This window comes from Ambystoma mexicanum, chromosome 3p (assembly GCF_040938575.1).
Source record: "Ambystoma mexicanum isolate Mex_15411 chromosome 3p, UKY_AmexF1_1, whole genome shotgun sequence".
NCBI lineage: Eukaryota > Metazoa > Chordata > Amphibia > Caudata > Ambystomatidae > Ambystoma > Ambystoma mexicanum.
Genome location: NC_090925.1, coordinates 191,878,473 through 191,899,316, shown reverse-complemented (window position 1 = coordinate 191,899,316; position 20,844 = coordinate 191,878,473). Strand labels below are relative to the sequence as shown.

Genomic DNA, 20,844 nt, shown 5'->3' with positions numbered 1-20,844 from the left:
TTCTATCTAAGATAAGGAATACGTCGGAGGAACATCCCATCGAAAGAACGTTACAAGGTAAGAGTAACTAGTTCATCTCTGTGACTCTCTCCACTCTGGCAGTGGCTTTGATACATCACCAGTGTTGGAATTTGCTAAACCTGACCCTTCAGATTCGGGGTACAGTATTCACATGACCAGGGTTACTGAGTACATTGGTTGGCGTAGGGCCTCACCAACCTTCGAACAGGATGACATGACAGACATCCTGGAACAGGGTCCCCAAAAAGACCCCGTTCTACCTTTTACATCAGGCCCTTCAAAGGAAGGTGGTGGCTAGCTGGGAAAATCCTGAATCTGGTTCAGCTTGCAATAGCTTTGCCAGGAAATATAGGCCATCAACCAGTGACCCTGATTATCTCCGTAAACACCCATGCGCCTGAGAGTTTGGTGGTCCAGGCTGCGACTTTCCACCAGACAGTCAGCCTATCCGTCTATTTCCCCGGATAGAGACGATAAAAAAGTGGACGCTTGGGCTCGCAAGGTGCTCACCTCGGGTAGTATGGCCCTAAAGTCCACTAATGTCACCTTTACCCTAGCCAGGTTATCTTATACCCTGTGGGACTGTGTTAAAATTGCGGCTGAACATATTCCAGAAGGCGAGGAAAGGGAAGGCTTTCTGAATATTGTCAAGGCTGGCAAGGAGGCGATGGGAGAGTGTCTCCAATCAGGATTGGATACTGCTGACCGCATTAGCAGATCCATGGCTGCAAGCATGGTACTGCGCAGATCTGCGTGGTTGAGAAAGTCGGGGTTTGCACCGGAGATGCAGGCCAGGCTACCCAACATGCTTTTTGACGGCTCGAGTTTCGGCAGCAAGGTGGATGAAAGCCTGGAGAAGCTGCAGACCTCTAAGGCGGCAGCTAAGTCCCTTAGCGCCTCTGTTCGGCAACCTTATTCTGGCTCATCTTCCTGGAGAGGTCGTCCTTTTCGTTACTATTCCTCAGTTGGTAGAGGAAGAGGACAGGCCGTACAGAAAGAACAAAGAAAATTCCCCCGTGGTGGACGAGGAAGGGGTGCTAAATCAGCCCCAGCAGCGGCATCTTTACCCTCAGCTGCTGCTGCAGCCGCCTCTAAGCCACTCTGAGGCCTTGACACGCAAGACCCCGGTGGGGAGGCAGAATCTCTCAGCATCTGAACGAATGGCACGGCATTACTTCAGATGCTTGGGCACTGGAAACAGTAATTCAAGATTACTGCCTTTTTTTCTAAAAATGCCTCAGGATCATCCACCGGTAACCAATTCTGTCAAAATTCCAGATCCGCTCCTTGTGCAGGGGATTTTAACCCTGCTAGAGAAAGGTGCAATAGAACATGTACCTGTACCGGAGAGGAACAAGGGTTGGTATTCCCCCTACTTTCCCCAAGAAGGACAGAGGATTGAGACCCATCTTGGACTTAAGAAATCTGAACAAATTCCTCAGGAAGGACAAATTCAAGATGGTTGAACTTTCTCAGATCCTTCTGGCTCTCCAACTCAAAGACTGGTTGGTATCATTGGACCTTCAGGATGCTTACTTTCATGTGCCAATCCATCTCAAGCACAAAGTACCTGAGGTTCGCGGTTGGCGGTTCTCATTATCAGTTTCGAGTTCTGCCATTCGGGCTGACCTCCGCCCCAAGGGTTTTCACCAAGATGATGGTGGTAGTGGCAGCAAGTCTCGGGAGAGGGGGGATTCAAGTCTACCCCTACCTGGACAACTGGCTGATCAGAGCTCGCTCACCGGAGCAAGCCCAGGAAGATCTCCGTATCACCTGCCACTACCTACACAGACTAGGTTTCTCCATCAATTACAAGAAGTCCCATATGATATAATTCCAAAGACTCAATTTCATCGGAGCGGTCTTGGATACTTCCTCGGGCAAAGCCTCGCCTCCCACGGTTCGAGCTTAACACATTCAGCAGATGGTAACAAAATTCCAGAATTCCCAACATCCTCTGGCCTTCGATTTATTTTGAGGTTGCTCGGTCTCATGGCATCCTGCATTTTCCTGGTGCAAGAGGCCCGATTGAGAATGAGATCCCTTCAATGGGCTCTCAGGACTCAGTTGTCCCAATTTTCAGGGAACATGTCAGATCTTCTGCAGGTTCCGAGCAGAGTAGCTCAAGACCTAATTTAGTGGGCTTGCAAGGACAACATTCTCAAGGGTCAATCTTTTTGGGAACCATGGCCGGAGATGAATGTAGTGACTGATGCCTCGCTCTCGCTCTCACTCACAGGGTGGGGAGCCCACACCAACAAACTGACAATCAGCGGTCGTTGGTCTCCATCAGATTCCAAACTACACATCAACCTTTTAGAGCTGAGAGCAATCGGACTAGCGCTGAAGGCCTTTCTGCCCTCTGTACGGGGAAAGAATGTCTTGATAATGACGGACAACACAGTGGCCATGTACTACCTCAACAAGAGAGGAGGCGTAGGGTCACTACCACTGTGCAGAGAGGCAATGCAGTTCTGGTGCTGAGCAATACAAGAAGGAATCTGTCGCATGTTCACCTACCCTGAGAGCAGAACACAGCGATGGACGCTCTGAGCAGGCAGAGCAGTCTCCCCCAAGTGGGAACTAGCTCAGGAAGTGCTTCAAGAGATCTTCACCCTTTGGGGAACCCCTCGGGTGGATCTGTTCGCGACCGAGGTCAATCGGAAGTGCGATTTTCCTCCGAGAGGAGCTCTAGGAGACATGCTCGTGGTGTACTGGGAATTTCCAGTCCTGTATGCGCTTCCTCCAGTCCTTGTGATTCCTCGCATAATCAGGAGGTTGAGAAAGTTCAGGAAAACCATGATCATAATAGCTCTGCATTGGGGCAGGAGGATGTGGTACACGGGCCTTCTGGACATGTGCATCTGCCCTCCAATACGTCTTCCACAAAGAGAGGATCTTCTCTCGCAAGAGCAAGGTCGGGTTCTCCATCCAGAGGTCAAGACACTCCGACATTCAAAAATTTCTGAGAGGCTGAGATGTAAGGATTAGGACCTCCCGGACGACGTAAGGGAGATCTTGCCTTCGGTCAGAAGGCCAGCAACCAAGTCTTTGTATCGGTGTTGTTGGAATAAGTTCAGTAACTGGTGCAAGAATGTGGACCCTTTTCAATGTGGCACTCCTATGTTGCTTTCTTTGGAACGATAAAAGGATACCTACCTGCGCTTTCCAACTATAAGTGCTCCTCATGCCATTGCTTGTCCAATTTTTGAAGGGGCTCACTAACGTCTACCCCCTTCAATACCATTTCATGTCCCTGCTTCGGATTTGAATCTTGTTAAAGTTTTTAACATGTGTACCCTTTGAGCCTTTACATTCCTGCCCGTTAAGGATTTTAACATTGAAAACATGCCCTTCTTGTGGCACTAACATCAGGCTGCAGGGTTAGTGAGTTCCAGGCTCTTTCATGCAAACCTCTGTATACTACCTTCCATAAGGATAATCCTTAGAGATAACCATCTTTCTTGCCCAAAGTAGTTTCTGACTTTCACTTGTCACAAAAAATAACACTCCCACCTTTCTACCCTCCTCCTCATTTTGCCAAAGAGGAAGAGAGGTTGCATAGATTAGACCCAAAAAGGGCTCTGAGTTTTTATATAGGGAGAATGGCAAAATTACACCAGGATGACCAACTCTTTGTGGGTTGTACCGGTCCAAAATTGGGATTGGTGGTGACAAAACCGATTATATCCCCCTGGATTACTCTAGCTATTAGGGAGTGTTACAGGTTAGCTGGAAAGGAACCACCGGAAGGGCTTAGGGCTCATCCCACGAGGGGCATGGCAACTTCTGCGGCTCTTCAGAGGGGAGTCTCTGTAATTGACATCTGCTCAGCTGCAACTTGGGCGTCAATTTATACTTTCGTTAAGCATTACTGCTTAGACACTTCTTCCCAAGACGGCCTTTTTGCGAAGGCTGTACTTCATTCAGTTGATAAGACTAAATGGTACTCCCACCTCCAAAATTATCACTGCTTTGTGGGAGGTGTGCGCCGAGACCCCCGACCGGCCCATAGAGTCGGAGTTTGCTCAGAAGCACTTTAAAACAAGATAGCAGCACCCATGAGATGGATGGGGTGCAGATATATACTTCAATACCAAGCAATAAGGACAACTCAACAGTTTGCCAAAGGGAGTCCGTAAAGTACAAAAAATGGGGAGCCATGAATATCGGCAATGGTGCGATCTTCCTTCTCGCTTCAACTCCAATGAACTTCATAAAAGTTCTAACATCTATACTGAAAACTCGTCATCACTGACATGTAACACTCAAAAGTTGACATGCAATTCTATTGGTTCGGAAAAGGTAACTTTACTATAGGTACTATATTTGTATATGGTAACGGAGTGAGGGGGATTGGGTAAACACTGTCAGGTGGGCATCTAAGCCCTTCCTTCAAAAATGACTACTACAGACGTCACAGGAAGTACGATGTCCCATTTGGTTCTACTACTTATAGGACCTTAGATTACTTGGTCCATTGTGATTGGGTTGGCACCAACCCCATGCATACTTTTTCACTTTGCTTAGCAGCACGCAGTGGTCGGCCAGGTGCAGGGTGCCCCTCAACTCACCCGGCCTTCCTCCAATCAATCATCACTTTAGTGGCTATGTGTCAATTATTTCACTGTGGTTGGCCTCGAGACTGCATCTTCTATCTTGATATCTTCTCCTCGCTCACAGCCATGCGTAGGTGTGGGACCTTCGTTCAACTGGTCACGTGATTCAAACACCGTGGATTTGCCTTTTCTTCAACAATTTGTGTATTTAATTTTATGTTCACCCACCACCTGCCTTCGCCTTCTTATCTTTCCCCTTCAAAGCAGCATATTCTGGCCCTTGCTTCAATTAATTGTATCTACTGCTCGTTCATTTTGATGGATACAGCCTTGGTTCCCTAGCCACGAGTTGCCTCTGCTGAGTTTCGTTTCTTCTGCTCCTGATTCCGTTGAATGTGAAACCTCGAGTGGCCTTAGTAATTTTTGTTGATTCTGCTTTTTGTGCAAAGTGGAAGTATACTTCATATAAAGTGCTTTATTTGAGGTAGATATGTATATGGCAATGGCTGCACTATCCATCTACTAAGCATAGCAAGCTGCATGATTCTCTTAGCTTTCTTGCGGTTCCAAGCATGTACAGGTGTAAACGGATCAAAGCGCTTTACCATGCTTACAGCTTAAGCTTCTTACATTTGACATCGCCTTCATACTCCGAGTTCACGATATCCTTGTTCATGGTGTTTCGTATCTGCATCATTCTCTGGTCGTCATTTCTTCTACATGCGAGTCGGTCTGGGTTCTCGTGACGTCACCATTCGTCTTCGATTAGGACCTTTTTGGTTTCTTCAGGGACTGTACTCGGGCGATCTTCGGTTCGTCTCATTTGTTGATATGGCTTGCTCAATGGGTACCTTACTGTCCATTGTTTCCTCAGTACTGGTACTTTAATAGGCATTGTTATTCTGATAGGTACTGGGCAGAGACCCACTGCGGCTCTCTGCTGGTTTATTTACTTATCATACGTCACATACCTCTGTGTGAACGTTCCTGGTACTTCAAAATGAGTTGTTGGAGTGCGGGCTGTATTTGGGACCTCCTCTATACTGAGCCCCCCCCCCCCTCCCGGGCGATTCATCGACCACTTTCACCACCTTCTTTGGATCCATCTTCTTTGGTTCCTCTGTATTCACCTTCACTTCATTGCCTGGGTCTCCATTCTTTCTTCATCTTCCGGGTCTATACATGGTCTGAAGAAATGTCTCTTTGGAGTCCATATTTTTATGACTCCTTTTAGACTTTCTGCTGTTCTCATGTGTTCGTCTTTACTCCATGTCATCAGTTGACACTGTCCATTTGGGCTGTAATAAACCCATCTTCGCACATAATTTCTATGCTTCTTGGGATATAGAAACCTTGTTCCTTCTGGTGCATGACTTCTGGCTTTCACAAAATCGTATTTCTTCGTCGGTTAAGTATTTGGGCTTCCACCCTGGCTCGACATCAATCATGATCTTCATCCCTATGGCTTTTTTCGCAGTTTTCTGGCACTGGGAGATTATTATCTTGATAACACAGAATCCTAGCAATATCATCACTAACAGGGCTCCTAGAAACTTGAATGCATCTGCCATCCATTGTGGAACCCATGAGAATAGTGATCCAAACCAACTGTCATCATCAACTTCGTCCGTCTCATCAATCATCAGGTTCTGCAGTTTTGTCAGCATACCTATGGCTTCTGTTAGAGTTCCATTTTCCTCATCGTGAGAAGGTATAAATGTGCAACATGATTCTCCGATTTTTGCACAAACTCCTCCATCCATGGCTGTGATCATGTCAAGCACATATCTATTCTGGAGAGTCCTCAGTCGGACTGCTCTTAACTTCTCTTAACTCTTCCTTGATTCCTTTTATGGTTGTGTTGATGGTCTGCATTAACTCCCATCTGGTTATCTGCAACCATTTAGTATTTGCTCCAACTTGAAATCTTGGCATGAAAATTGTTGTGAACACTGATGAGGTGAGGCTAAACCGCCTGTGTTCATATGGGATTGCATGAAAGGCTTCTTCTGATTTGGCCGAAAAGTAGTTCTCTCTCTTTATCCGAGTTAGCAGTTCCACAGATCTCCTTTTCCTAAGGTGTGCATATGCTTTTGTGAAACTGTCAATATTTAGGTCACTTTTTGGGATCACCAACGCTGTAACATGGACATTCACTATTGTGCATATGCCTCCCTAGTTTCTCGGCAGTCTGATGTATGCTTTGGATCCACATGCCCAATAATGATCCATAATCGCTGCAGTTACATGCATCATTCCTGGAGCATCAAAGATTCATCCACGGTTCTGATTCTCATCCGTCTTCCTTGTGCCATTATTACTGTAACACAATTTTGTGCTCTCCATTGGTACCATCTGCAAAGGTCCTTCTCTGTCTTCGACCCATGTCATCAGTTTTGCAAGCCTTGGCCATAATGGCTTGCATATGCTTTGTGAATTTTCTACTGCTTCCTTGCAGGCTCTGAGGACCATCCATGCCCTGCAAATTACTACTCCTTCTCCCATCCGTCTGGTGAAAGCACTGTTCCCCAAATCTGCATTTGGCCTCTGTTCTTCCAACTTTGAGCCTCTTATTGAGTTTTCCCTTGGACATTTAGCTTCTTGTTCACTTCCCATATGATTTTCGCTCCTTTCACTCCAGGTTTCTCGTACCTGATCACATGATTCCTAGTATGAGCTCTGTTTCTTGTCTTTTTCTTGAACATGATCATCTTCATCAGGATCAGTTGTTTCAGTTGCCCATTTCAGTGGGATCATCACTAGCCATAAACTGGCCTCTGGTTTTGCACATTGCTTCATGCAAAAGACAGTGTGCTGTCTGGACATCAATTTCTACAGCTACAAAGATCTTGGACTTCCCCATGCTGTATGGTAGGAGTGCACAAAGCCCCCCCCCCCCACTGAACTTCGTCTTCCAACTTCCTTCGTGTGTTGGTACCAAATGTTGTTTCCCAAATGTGCTGTGCTGTCCAAGTAATCGTTTAGTTCGTTGTCCCCGTGCATGCTTCTCAATGACGAACAGTTCTCTCCTACTGTTTGTCATTGTTCCCTGTAGGTCCTCTTCCCAACTGCGTCGAGTTTTTGCTAACCCGTTTTTATCCATAATTAGTTCATATATCCTAGATACTTCATGGCCTCCTTCTGAGATGTTGTAAAGTGTTTCTATTGCTGCTACTGAATTTGGCACCCTTGTCTGCGCAGGCCATGTCTGCTTCAGTTTTTCTAAGAGAGGCATGAAATATAAGCTATCCTTTATGTAGACCAGTTTCTGTTGCAAGTGTACTAAAGTCTATTGGTTCCCCTTCCCGCATCAGGTCGCCCATTGTCACCATTCCCAAGGGCTCCCAGTGTTTTCTCGCATGTATTCTGGTTTGCTGATCATCTGCTTTGAGTGCCACCAGTGGGACTTGGAGTGAGTAGGGAGTCTGATCACCTAATAGACGGCAGGCTTTGCACAATGCTGCCTTCCCTAGCGTCAATAGGAGAAGGGGCTTGGGCCAATGGGTCATCGAGATCCAGACTATTTCCTTCAGGAAAAATGGGGGCATGTAAATTGAAGGTGAGTGTCTTGCGACGGTTCGTCTGCTAGCTATGACGTACTGTAATTGGCTTGCCACGAAGTATGCCTCAAAGTTAAGTACCTTAATGCCTCCTTGATCATATGGTTTCTGCAGTTTTTGGAGGGCCAGTCTATTTCGACCCTTACGCCACAAGAATCCCCTGCATACTGTGTCCAGCTTCTTGAAGAAGCTACTAGGGATATCGTACGGGACATTCAAAACTAGTGTAGAAAATCACCACCATATTCAGTAGTGCAGCGCTGCCCATCAGTGATAGGGGTAGTTTAGCCCAGAGGTCCATGGACTTCGTCACTTTCTGTTAGGGAGAATTCTTAGAAATGTGCTGATTCCCTTCTACCTTAGACCCCTGGCTCTTTTTCTGGACTTTAGGACTTTTAATTTGTATCCTGAAGAGAGACATTTGCCCACTCTCTCATGCATTTTTATTTGATTTGAACACTGTTTCTTTTGACTTTGGAGTCTGACAAACTCCATAGGCATAATCTTTTTACATTGCGACACACAGCACCCTCATTGCAGTGTCGCAGATAAATCCTTTGGATTTCTGCTAAGGTTTAAATGCCTTCTCTTGGATAACTACTGTTTCCAAGAGTAGTGAAGTGAAATTGACTTTACTTAAATTTTCCTCTTTATAGACCCAGCACACACTATCTTAAAATAGGGTGCTGGAGGGGTTATTTAGTATCCCCTTTTGTCTAACTTCTCGTGTAACATTTTTGTTACCCTTTTCTACAATTAATGGCTGGTGGCAGCGGTTTACTTTTTCCTACCATTGTGTGCTTTTACCACAGGCTGCGTTCGCAGCTGCAGTATAGCACCCATTTGTCAAAATGGCCCTGAATTTCTTTTTTCGCCTCTGGCTCCAGCGTGTCTGGCAGGAAGCAAGGGAGGTTCCCGAAACTCCCTGTGCTTAGTCTCCTTGGTTACAGGAATGCACCCAAAGGTGATTGCACACCTGGCTGTCCTTGCTGGACAGCCACCCTGCTGCGTGAGTGACAGCTAGGCTGCAAATGAATGGGAACGACTTGCATAAAAGGCAAGGTCTTTTGCAAGGAAGGCAGAGTCGACGACTCGACGGAGGAACCGAAGAAAGAAACTGGAAGAGACGCTTGCTGCACCTCCTGGACCGTTGGTTTGCCCGGTGAAGCCCTGCTGCAGTGCTGAAGCTCCTATTTCGACATAGACTAGAGGAGCCCGAAAAGGACGACTTCTCCCCTTGGGTAGGTGGGACAAATTGACCCGAAGACTAACTCTACTGAAACCCCTCTCTCGGCTGTCTGTACTTCCATTGCTGCTGCAGGAACCAAGAACCATGGGACAAGAACATGTCACCAGAATCAAGTGCATCGTTTTTAAGCCGGACCCGAGCTCCAGGAAGATCCTCTGGACTCCCTCGAAGCAGGGCTGCCCAAGCCTGAACCACCTCAACAGAGTGCTGGACACCAGAAGCAAGGAAAGTCCACAAGGTGTCCAAGAACCGCGGTGGTGCTATTTGCGAGTAGCTGAAACCGCGAAGTCCCACTGATCTGAATTTCACCCATTGTTGCTGCCTACCTTCAAATCATAGTAAAGGAGTCCCCAGATGTCCTCCTTCTTGGCCCCATGACTGAGGCCCAGGAACAGGATCTGCAGGAACTACAACAGGAACAGAAGCCAGCTGGAACCATTTGTTCAGACCTAAGTTACTGTGATCTAAGGGATATTTATCTTGTGTGTAGCTTGCAGCTTTGCCCTTCACAAGCCTCCCAGCTTGTAGCCCAACACTAATTTATTTATTTACAAACAAAACTCTCTTTAACCTTGTGGAAGACTTTTTTCCTAACTTCAAGAAGTTCCTCAGGTCCCCTAGACTTGGCTCAATTGAGCATATCCCTCATACATACCTTACTTGTATAGCTGGGAAAGGGTTAATCTGCATTGCATTTGGGGTTCAAAAGTGATTACATGTTTGAGAAACGTGTTAACCATTGTTTCCTTCCCTCACCTTTCCCTTTTGCCACCACTTCAGTATTACCATTGAAGTGTGAAAAGTGATATATTAATGTCCAGTGTCCTAGCTATTGAAGTCACCGCAGGGTGTAGGACAATCTGTGTGCCATCCCAAAAGGGTATCTACTTACTTTATTGAACTGAAGGAGTGTATTTTGAAGTGTATTGTTCTTGTTGCCAATTGCTTCCTTCTAAAGAAGCCTTATTTTAAAACTGACATTTAAATTAATAAATAATTATGTAATCAAGAAACCTTGGGTTTAGTGTTATACTTGTCACTGTGAAACTCTGTTGCAACCCTACAGCTCACATTGACCCCTCTTGAGATGAGCCTGACTGCTCAGGCACACTACCAACTTGTGTAGTACAGGCCTATACCAAAGGTTGGGTTACCTATTGCCAAGAGGACAAGGCTGCTGTAGTCTCCCACAGGGTTACTACATACAATATTGCCTAACACTCTCTCTACTGCTTTCTGTGTTTTTTTTTCTTCCAGGTGTTACATCTTGGGGTCATGGTAAATATTAATTCCCAGATATTTAAATGTATCCACCTCCCATTGCACCGGCAGCACCAGTAATGTGCTCAACTGCCTCTACTTGTAACCTGCCAGAGGGAACAAGCACCATTTCTTTTCACTAATTGCGATTCCTGAGAGTTCTGCATAACGCCCCAGTACATCTAATATGTATTGTAAATTGGTTTCCGGGTTTTGCAAATAAATGAGCATGTCATCTGCATGTCATCAGCTTCTCTGTGCACGCTCCCAGAGAATGTAACACGCTCCCCCTTAAGATGAGAACCTCAAACTCGTCCGTGTTCAAGGGTGTAGGGAAAACCTACTTTTTTTTTTTAACCTTAAGCCCGGCTGAACCGATTTAAACTCCTCAGTTGCCCTCCTCTGTTCTGATCCTGGCTTGTTTGTTGTATGTATTGTTTGGCTTTGATGTGCGCCCTGAGGCCTACGGGCATGTGAGGCGTTAGAATAAATAATAATCTCACAAAAATAAGGGGGGAAAAAAAACAAATGCACGTTTAATGTGCAATCGGCAGTAATGAAAATGTCGAATCCCTTTAAACTGAACAATGGGACCGGGTGTTGTGGGGTTGTCCCCCGCTCCCCTTGTACGGTATAATGGGTTTGGGGGTTGCAGGTGTGTTCCCCCACAGTCACAAAGCAGGGATTGGAGCAGTTACACATACATGTGCGATCTATGTGCTTACAGCGCTACTCTATTTCTGCATTCAGAATTTCCGTTTACAGTATTAGCCGCACATTAATCACACAGATCCTGATGCATCTAAAAATAATTTTTTAAGACCTTTTTCACCAATACAACTGATCAATATTTTTTTTTGAGTTAATTTTGAGGTGGAATTAATAACTTAATAAACATTGTTGGAGTCTTTTTAGTACTGTTTTTGAACATTCCAGTTTGAGAGAGTGCAGCGGGGAAGATCTTGGAAGTTCTTTCAAGGCAATCTGTATTAACCAGAGAAAAGCAGACTGGTCTATGCTTGACTCTACCCCAACCATATCTGCTTTTTAAAAACCTCAGACATTTCGGGACTCTGGATTTCTATGTAGGCTGATCTGTCACTGTGGTCTCTGGTATCATGTGTACACATAGGGGGGAGGGTTCTCTGTCTCTGTGGTGCTTCGATAACTTTCCTCTCTCTGCAGGGCCAAATGACAGAGGAGCAGGAGAAATTTGCAGTGGAGAGTGTACCTACGTTCCTAGAAGTGGCTGGCTTCTCCTACTTTTATGGCGGTTTCCTGGTGGGTCCACAGTTCTCATTTAGGAACTATCAGAGGATGGCAGATGGGGAGTTGACTGATGTACCCGGGCAACGGCCAAACAGGTGGGTGTAGGATGAGAGGGACGAATGAGTTAATATGAAGATCTACTGCATTGCTGGCTTGTTTGCTGATGCTCCTCTATACTGACTTGCAGCATATTGTGCTCTCCCTGTAGTGGAACCCACACACTGCTCTGCCTTTACATCTCACTTCTAGCCTTCAGTATTTAGAGTATTTGTGCCATGTCTGAAATCTGTTTGTCATGTGATGCATAGTTTGCCATGGAACGCTTTGGTCTGGAGTATTTCACGTTAACATTGCCAACAGGGCTACCAAAGGTTAGGATAAAATTAAGCTTGCAGTACCAGACATACATGGTCTCATTACACGCCTTGAAATTCGATTTAAAAAGCACCAGCAATTCTACAAAGTAACTCAGTACATTCCAGTAGGCAGGAGTGTATAGAAGTAATTTAAAAATGTGCAGTAAATCGGTGGTATGGGTTATAATCCCAGTCCCTTAATGAAAACTCCAGGCATTAAAGGAGGCCCCAGGAAAAACTGCGATGTTCAGTAAATTACCTTCCAGAGTAACTTTGAAAGAGTTTCTAGATTTGGTAAGTTTACCATAGGAATGAATGAGCCAAATTTAAAAGAGCCACGGTTACAGGATAATACCATACAAGTCCGAGTTCTACCGCAAAGAAATGGTGAAATGTGCCATCAACCCTAGAGGAAATTGGAAGCGACCACTTCAAAGAGCTCCAGTCCCATGGCCAAGACCCAGGAAGGATGAAAATGCAGAAATTGGGCCAAAACAAGTCTGTGGTAAAACATAGTAAAAAACCTGCAAACTCTACTACTCCAAGATTCAGGGCAATCCGGAGGGCAATCTGATGAATAGCTCGCCAGCCCCAGACCTTAGGGGTTAAGTAGTCAGGTTGGATTGGAGAATCTGTCTCTGGATTTGAAAAAAGAAACCAAGTACGTACAAAGACACTTCCACAGGGTTACAGGATGTGGTACACAGGGACTTGCAACGCAAACCAACGATATTGCTAACAACCAAAAGGAAGAAGTTCACTTCTCAGGAGCAGAAACAACGATGAATGCACGAAGAAGGCAAAGGAGCACGACTGTTGGGGAGATTTTCTGTTTGCAAATCCTATCCAATTTATTGAGCATCCCAGCACTACTGAATTTGTATCATTGACTGTAGGTGGGTGAAACTGTTATCCCCCCCCCCCCCGCCAGCATTCACTTTTGTTTTGGGCACATTGGACTCTTCAGGTTCCAATGAGATGAGACAAATCCCCTTTGTTTTAGCCTATACGATTGTGCTGCTTTTCCTATGGCACCACCCTGCCCCACTTCTTATGGGGGTGCTGACAGGAGCACCTTTTGCAATGTCGTTTTGGGTTTATCAGTGCAGAAGAAGCTCGCCCTTTTATAACTTGCGGTTTTTACCTTTAAGTGCCATGGGTTCCCCCTCCCCCCACCCCCCCGATACCTCCCACTCCCCCGGTGCCAAGGCCTTTTTTGGTGAACTCGGTATGTCGCGATTCAATGCCTTGTAACTTTTTTGTTACATGAGATCTCAGCCAAATTTGGCCCTTTTTTTCCCACATGTAGGCGGTCGTAACGCCACCCAGGAATCCTAGGTTGCTGTAGGGGGGTGAGGGACAATAAACAAAAAGGGCGACAATTTTGTGTTTTTTTTTTTTTAAATGCCAATAAAATGATGTTCAAAGACACCTGTGGTTTTTCCCTTGTAAGAGCTAGGAACAAATGGTTTGCTGTGCTGAATTCCCCGATTTCCTGGCTTTCAAGAACAGGTTGAGTGGAAACGAAAAAAAAATATTTTGATGTGGTTATCAACCTTTTTGTGAGAGGTAGGCGATTTTGGCCATTTTTGCCAATTGGACATGCATGGACGGAATGGAAGTAAAGGGTAGGAAAGCCGAATTGGAGGACAGAAAGACATACATTTCTCCAGCATGGGGTCTGGCATGGATTCACATGCTCATGAATATTCCCCGTCAGGCCGGGAATCCTCGGTATAGAAAAAAAATCAGTATCTGTTTCGTTTCTGATCTGTCTTTCTTAGTAGTAACCAATCACTGGTCTCTGGGCCATACTGCCCCCAGCCAATGATTGCCCTCTCCCTAAGCCCCGCCTCTGGCAGCCATCCTCAGATTTTTACCGCACCTTCAAGTGTTGGGAGTCCTCGTGCTGTAGCTCTCGAGCTTTTGCTGCGTTTTCGCTCTTTTTCAGGTGATTTTTCTCATTTTTCGGTTAACTAGAGCCTCAAGCTCCACCGTTTCTACATCCGATCAATGGGGATCCGTTTCAGAGTTTTCTACGCCCCTCAAGGGTGAAGATTTCGTCGAGTTACGCTTTTGGAGGATTCCAGAAGTTCCGAGGCCTACCCCCGGACATGGCCCAGGAGAAAGGAAGCTCAACGCCCGGGAAGCTGTTCAGGACCTGCCCTGGATGCCAGCTTCAGAATGTTTTCAAGGAGGACGAGCATTCGTTATGCCTCTACTGTCTCCATGAGGACAAGATGCACACGGAGAAGGACTGTGCGTTTTGTGGGAACATGTCGGAGCGGACCATGAAGGATCGCCACCTCCGTCTCGCCAACTGGCTGGAAGGGAAGAGCCCGTCAGGCGAGAAGAAGAAAAAGAAGTCCGAGCGGTCTTCTAAGTCCTGTGAGGGCGCCCCAGCGACGGGGGCCCAACAAAAGGCCAAGCACCGCGGGCACCGGGAGCGCCGAACGGTCCGGCTCCTTGGCTGCCTGGCAGGGCGCATCCTCCCCGGCGCCATCAACCACGAGCCAACGCTCTGGCTCGGGTAAGGGGAAGTCCGAGAACCCGGCGAAGCCTCTGGAGAGGCCCCGAGGTGAAGGCCCCAGGCGTACAGAAGGTGAGGATGCCCTTAATTAACTCTGCTAAGACCTCGATTGAGGATGTCGCAGCGGCCCTGGCTCAGCCTGTGGAGGCTACGCCAGTGGAGGCGACCTCAGGACCCAGAGTCTCCCTGCCACCGCGGAGGGAGTTGTCTTTCAGGCCCATTGAGAAGACCCCCACGAAGTCCTCGTTGGAAAAGGTGGGGGAGGGGCAGGTGGCCATCGTGGATACGGACACGACGTCTGAAGAAAAGCTCAGCGAAGTCGTGGAAGAGGCCCAGCCCATCGGGAGGGATCCCGATGAGGGCGACGACGAGAGCGACGGTGTCGCCGACGAGGTTCTTCAAGAGCCCTCGCGCCTGTCGTTTCCAGCGCCGCAGGACACTTCGGCGGCCATTTTGTCTGCGATTCAGTCCTTATGGTCGGAGATGAGGACAAGGTTGCCCCTCCCCCCGACGGAGGAACCTGAGCCAGACCCGACGGGGGAACCGGAGCCAGGACCTTCGGAAAGTCCACCGCATAAGAGGAGGATGATGCATCCTACGCCACCTCTCCCACCTCTGCGGCCTGCTCTGCCTTCCCCCCGGTCTACTACCCACGGGGATGATACAGGCACGGATACGGCTACGACAGGTACAGATGACGGAGGCGACGACGGGACGTGTCCCCCGTCGCCCCCTGCCCGGGCGTCCCCGCCCGACGAGATTGGATCCTTTCATGCCATGATTTCCAGGGCATCAGAGCTCTTCCAGCTCTGCCCAGAAGAGCAGAAGGAAGGGTTCCTTTACCAACGGCGCAAGGCTAAAAGGAAGACGGTCCTCGCCGTACCACTTCTTGATGACATCTGGAATGAGGGGCTTGCCCTCCTCATGAACCCTGCCACGGCGCCGGCAAAGAGGGACCGGTACGAGAAGAAGTACCGTGTCCCCGACGCTGCCCCCTTGTGCCTTCAGGCGCAACCTACCCCGGATTCGGTCGTCTCGGCGGCGGCAAAGAAGAAAGCTGGGGGGGCATCAGCCTCGACATCAACTTCCCCGCCGGACGGCGAGGGCAGGAAGCTGGACACGATGGGACGACGGGTCATCTAATCCGCAGCGACTATCAAGGCGGCCCACGCCCTGGCTATCGTAGGCGGCTACGACAGGGAGTTGTGGTTCAAAACCGCCCCGCTGTTGGACTTCCTTCCGGACGCCAAAAGGGCTGAGGCCCTTGAAATCCTACAGGAGGGTGAGATTGCTTCAGACCACGCCATCACGGTGGCAACGGACATCGCCGACACCGGTTTCCGTCAGTTGGGCAACGGCGTTTGCCTGAGACGACGAGGATGGCTCAAGGCAACGGATTTCCGCCAGGATGTACAAACCAAGGTTTTGGACATGCCCTTCGACGGGAACAACCTGTTTGGGAAGGCGGTTGATGAGTCCCTTCAGGCCATCAAGACGGAGACTGCCCGGACACTGGGAGTGCTCCAACAACGACGGCCGTCCTTTCGGAGCTCCGGAGGTAGGCAAGGTTGCCTCCAAGGGATCCGGCAGTGGCTCCTCCACGTACCGCCAAGCGGCAAGATCTTCTTCCCAGGAAGCCTACAGGGGACGCGGCAAGTCAGGTGGTGCCTGTCGTCGTCGACAGGGAGGTCAAGGAGGCAAGGCGGCCTCCAAACAAGATTGAACCGACCGTGGGGTCGGACCCCCCCCAAGCACCACGGTGGGAGGCCGGCTTGCGAGGTTCGTCAGCATGTGGGAGTCCATCTCCACCGACCGTTGGGTGCTGGACGCCCTGGCCCAAGGGCATGCCCTTGAGTTTCAGAAGAAGTGCCCTCGCGTTCCACCCGTGGCCAGGAAGGAAAATCACATCTCACCTTCTGTTGGAAGTAAGGGCGATGCTCCAGAAGGGTGCCATCGAGCTCGTCCCAAAGAGGCTTCGGGGCTCCGGAGTTTACTCAAGGTACTTCCTCGTAAAAAAGAAGACGGGAGGATGGCGCCCCATCCTGGACCTGCGACGAGTGAACAAGGACATCAAGGCACAGAAGTTCTGGATGGTCATCCTCCAGCACTTGATGCGACAGCTGGAGGAGAGCGATTTCCTGTTGTCGTTGGACTTGGAGGATGCGTACTTCCACATCCCCATTCTAAAAAGACACCGAAGGTTCTTCAGGTTCGTGGTCCAAGGGCGGCACTACCAGTTCAAGGCCCTCCCGTTCGGATTGAAGTCGGCACCCATATGGTGTTCAACAAGTGCCTCGCACCGGTGGAAGCGCGGCTGCGCCTACAGGGGATCCACGTCTACCCCTACCTGGACGACTGGCTCATCCGGGCAAGGACAAGGGAGCTCGCCGTGGAGCACACTGCGAAGACCGTCCAGCTGCTCACGGACCTGGGATTCTCCATCTTTCCAAAATCCCACCTGGTTCCGTCGCAAGTCGCCCTGTTTCTGAGAGCCAAGCTCGACACAGTGGCGCGGCTGGCCTCGCCGGCGGAGGAAAGGGCCAGGACCATTCTGGGCGAGGTGCAGCGTCTGCTGGCCACGGACATGGCCAGGGTAAGATCTATCAAGTCCCTCCTCGGGATGATGTCCTCCTGCATTTACCTGGTGCGCCTTTGCCGGAATAAAAAACACGATCGCCGACTCAGCAGAGAGCTGCGCTCGTGCCACGAGTGGGAACTACGTCAGGATCAAGTGGATAGACTCTTCCGACAATGGGGCGAACCCCAAATCGATCTCTTCGTGATGGCGACGAATTCCAAGTGCCGGAGGTTCGCCAGCAGGTTCCCCCAGCCGAGGAGCATGGGCGATGCTTTCTCGTTCCCCTGGGACGGCCTATTTCTTTATGCTTTCCCTCCGCTGCCGTTGCTGCTCCGGCTCATCAACCAGCTCAAGAGGTCCCGGTGCAGGATGATCCTCGTCGCACCGGCGTGGCCGAGACAGATCTGGTTCCCGGACCTTCTGGACTTGTCAACATCCACACCAGTCAAGCTGCCGACGGACGCAGATCTTCTCTCCAGAGAAGGAGGCGCCATTCTTCACCACAACCCGGAGTCGCTGAACTTGCAGACCTGGCCCCTGCAGCACTCTAGTTTGGAGGGTACGACATCCCGGCCGACTGCAGAGAGGTTCTTGCAAAGGCCAGGGCGTCCTCAACTCTCAAGTGCTACGGACATAAATGGAAGAGGTTCTCTGTCTGGTGCCGTGCACAGAAGATTAACCCTCTGCGGATTACGGCCCCTCAAGTATTGCCGTACCTACTGTCATTAGCCAAGGCTGGACTAGCTCACGCTTCCATCAAGATACATCTGGCCTCCATCTCACGATACACCAGAACTACGGAACCGGGCGTCCTTGTGGTCTCATCGACTGGTGAAGGAATTTATGAAAGGATTGTTCCGGTCATTCCTGCCGGTGAAGGCCCCTGCCCCGGCGTGGGAGCTCAACGTGGTGCTGACCAGGCTCATGGGGCCCCCATTTGAGCCTATGCATTCGGCACCGTTGAAGTTTCTGTCGTGGAAGACAGCGTTTCTCGTGGCCATCACCTCCGCACGATGAGTGGGAGAGATCCAGGCCCTATCTTGCAAGCCGCCATACTTGACGTTTCACGACACGAGGGTGGTGCTGAGGACGCACCCCTCCTTCATGCCCAAGGTGCCGTCAGACTTCCACCTCAACGAACCCTTGGTGTTGCCAGTTTTCTTCCCGTCTCCTTCGTCGCCGGCTGAAAGGACTCTGCACTCGCTGGACGTAGCAAGAGCGCTGAAGTTCTACGTGGACCACACGAAGAGTTTTCGGAAGACATCACAGCTGTTTGTGAACTTTGGGACTGTGAATCAAGGGAAGGCTCTCTCGAAGACTTCCATTTCCAGATGGCTCTCCGGCTGCATCATGCACTATCACCGGTTGGCAAACCGACCGCTGCCCGGCCGTCCGAGAGCCCATTCGACCAGAGCGATTGCTGCTACCACGGCGTTCCTGTCTGGTGTGCCCCTGCTGGACATCTGCAGGGCTGCGACGTGGAGGTCGACGCACACCTTCACAAGATTCTACTGCGTCGATTGGGACTCCAGGGAGGAGTCCAGGGTCGGCCAAGCAGTGCTGCGCAACCTGTTCGCTTAAGGTGAGCCTGGTGAGGAGGTAAGGGATGCTTAATGTTGAGTTGTTGTATTGCTTAATGTTGAGCCTGTTACCACCTCCCGTGGTTGTGCATGTGTGTACTGCTATGTATTCTCTTGTTCATGAGCATGTGAATCCATGCTAGACCCCATGCTGGAGAAGGAACAAGTTACTTACCTGTAACTGTTGTTCTCCAGCATGGGTCTGGCATGGATTCACATGCGAACCCTCCCACCTACCCCTCTGCGGCTCTTCACTTGGTCATACTGCCACTTTACATGCTACCAAATCTGAGGATGTCTGCCAGAGGCGGGGCTTAGGGAGAGGGCAGTCATTGGCTGGGGCCAGTATGACCCAGAGACCAGTGATTGGTTACTAGTAAGAAAGACAGATCAGAAACGAAACTGATACTGATTTTTTTTTTTTCTATACCGAGGATTCCCGGCCTGACGACGGGGAATATTCATTAGCATGTGAATCCATGCCAGACCCATGCTGGAGAACAACAGTTACAGGTAAGTAACTTGTTCCTTCTGAAAATTAGACAAAATTCCAAGTTTAGGAAGGGGTGATTTGCGCAGGTCGGGCCACAACTAGGTATGGGGCAATGCCATAGTTTGGGGGGGGGAAAAGCAGGAAAATGACCGAAAAAAGTTGTGGTGGACATGGTTGGCTTGGTACGGCAATGGCTTCTATGAATTTTGAGAAAAACAATGCTCCACTATATTCCCCCGACTCTTGCAGTTAGGAAAGCACAATTTCTTTTTTTTTGGTAGTGTTTCACAAAACAAGCAGTACCACAAGCCAAACACTGAACCATGGTACACAGGAGTTTTATGCTTACGGCCTGAACAGACATACATAGCATGTGTAGATCAGGAAAACCAATGTGGTGAGGAACGGCAAGCATACATTTTTTGAAAGAGCACAGGAAGACCTTTTCAATGGTAGGTATGCAGGTTACAAAAGTGTATGGTGCGTAAAGCAGCGACTAAATATAGGGCACATTTGGGAAATGAAAGGGTTGTGTGACAAAGGGCACAAGCAAATGGGTCGAAACGTTATGAAAACCACACAAACACAACAAATGTCATACTTTCCCGAGTTCCCACATGTGTCCCGATGAAAACGGTACCTCACGTGTGGGTGCACCTACCTGGGCGCCAAGGGGAAAGCTGAAAACACCCCTAACCCCAAGTCTTTTCCGACAGCTGAATTTCATGATTTTTCCAGACGGGCACACCATACAGATACGGGCCTCGGGGGTCCAAGCCACCAAGGAAAACGGGGAATCCCATGCATTTCCGAAAAGAAGACACCCGCAGAGGTCCGACTTGCGCAAATTTGCCCAGAATGTATTACCCAGAAACACTGGCAAAGTCCGAAATGTGGCTAAAAAGCCAATTTTGCACACATTTCACTCTCACCCACCGAAACACACAGCCAACAACACATGGCCTACCGTCCTGTGTTCCCACAGGTGTCCCGATGAAAACGGTACCTCACATGTGTGGGTGCACCTACCTGGGCGCAAAGGGGAAAGCCTAAAACACGGGTAACCCCAAGTCTTTCGGCACAGCATCATTTCAGGAATTCTGCTTATGCGCACACCCTACAGATTTGGGCCTAGGGTGCCCAAGCCACCAAGGAAAACCCAAAACACCATGCATTTCTGAAGAGGACACCTGTGGGAATGCACAGAGGTCTGCCTTGCGGGAAGCGGCCCAGAATTTATTACCCAGAACCCAATTTCCTCTTTTCGGAAATGCATGTGGTTCCGTTTCCCTTGCTGGCTTCGACACCCTAGGCCCAAATCTGTAGGTTGCCCACATAAACAAAATGTGCTGTGCCGAAAGGCTTGGGGTTACCAGTGGGTTAGCTTTT

General features: G+C 49.0%; 1 protein-coding gene across 1 annotated transcript in view; it reads left to right on the top strand.

Moving 5' to 3' along the window:
- LPCAT3 (lysophosphatidylcholine acyltransferase 3) overlaps window positions 1–20,844 on the top strand; it is a 754,956-nt gene that overhangs the window by 185,376 nt on the left and 548,736 nt on the right. The window contains exon 6 of the mRNA XM_069650601.1: window positions 11,835–12,013. Coding sequence (XP_069506702.1) covers window positions 11,835–12,013 — 179 coding nt within the window. The remainder of the gene's footprint in view (window positions 1–11,834; window positions 12,014–20,844) is intronic.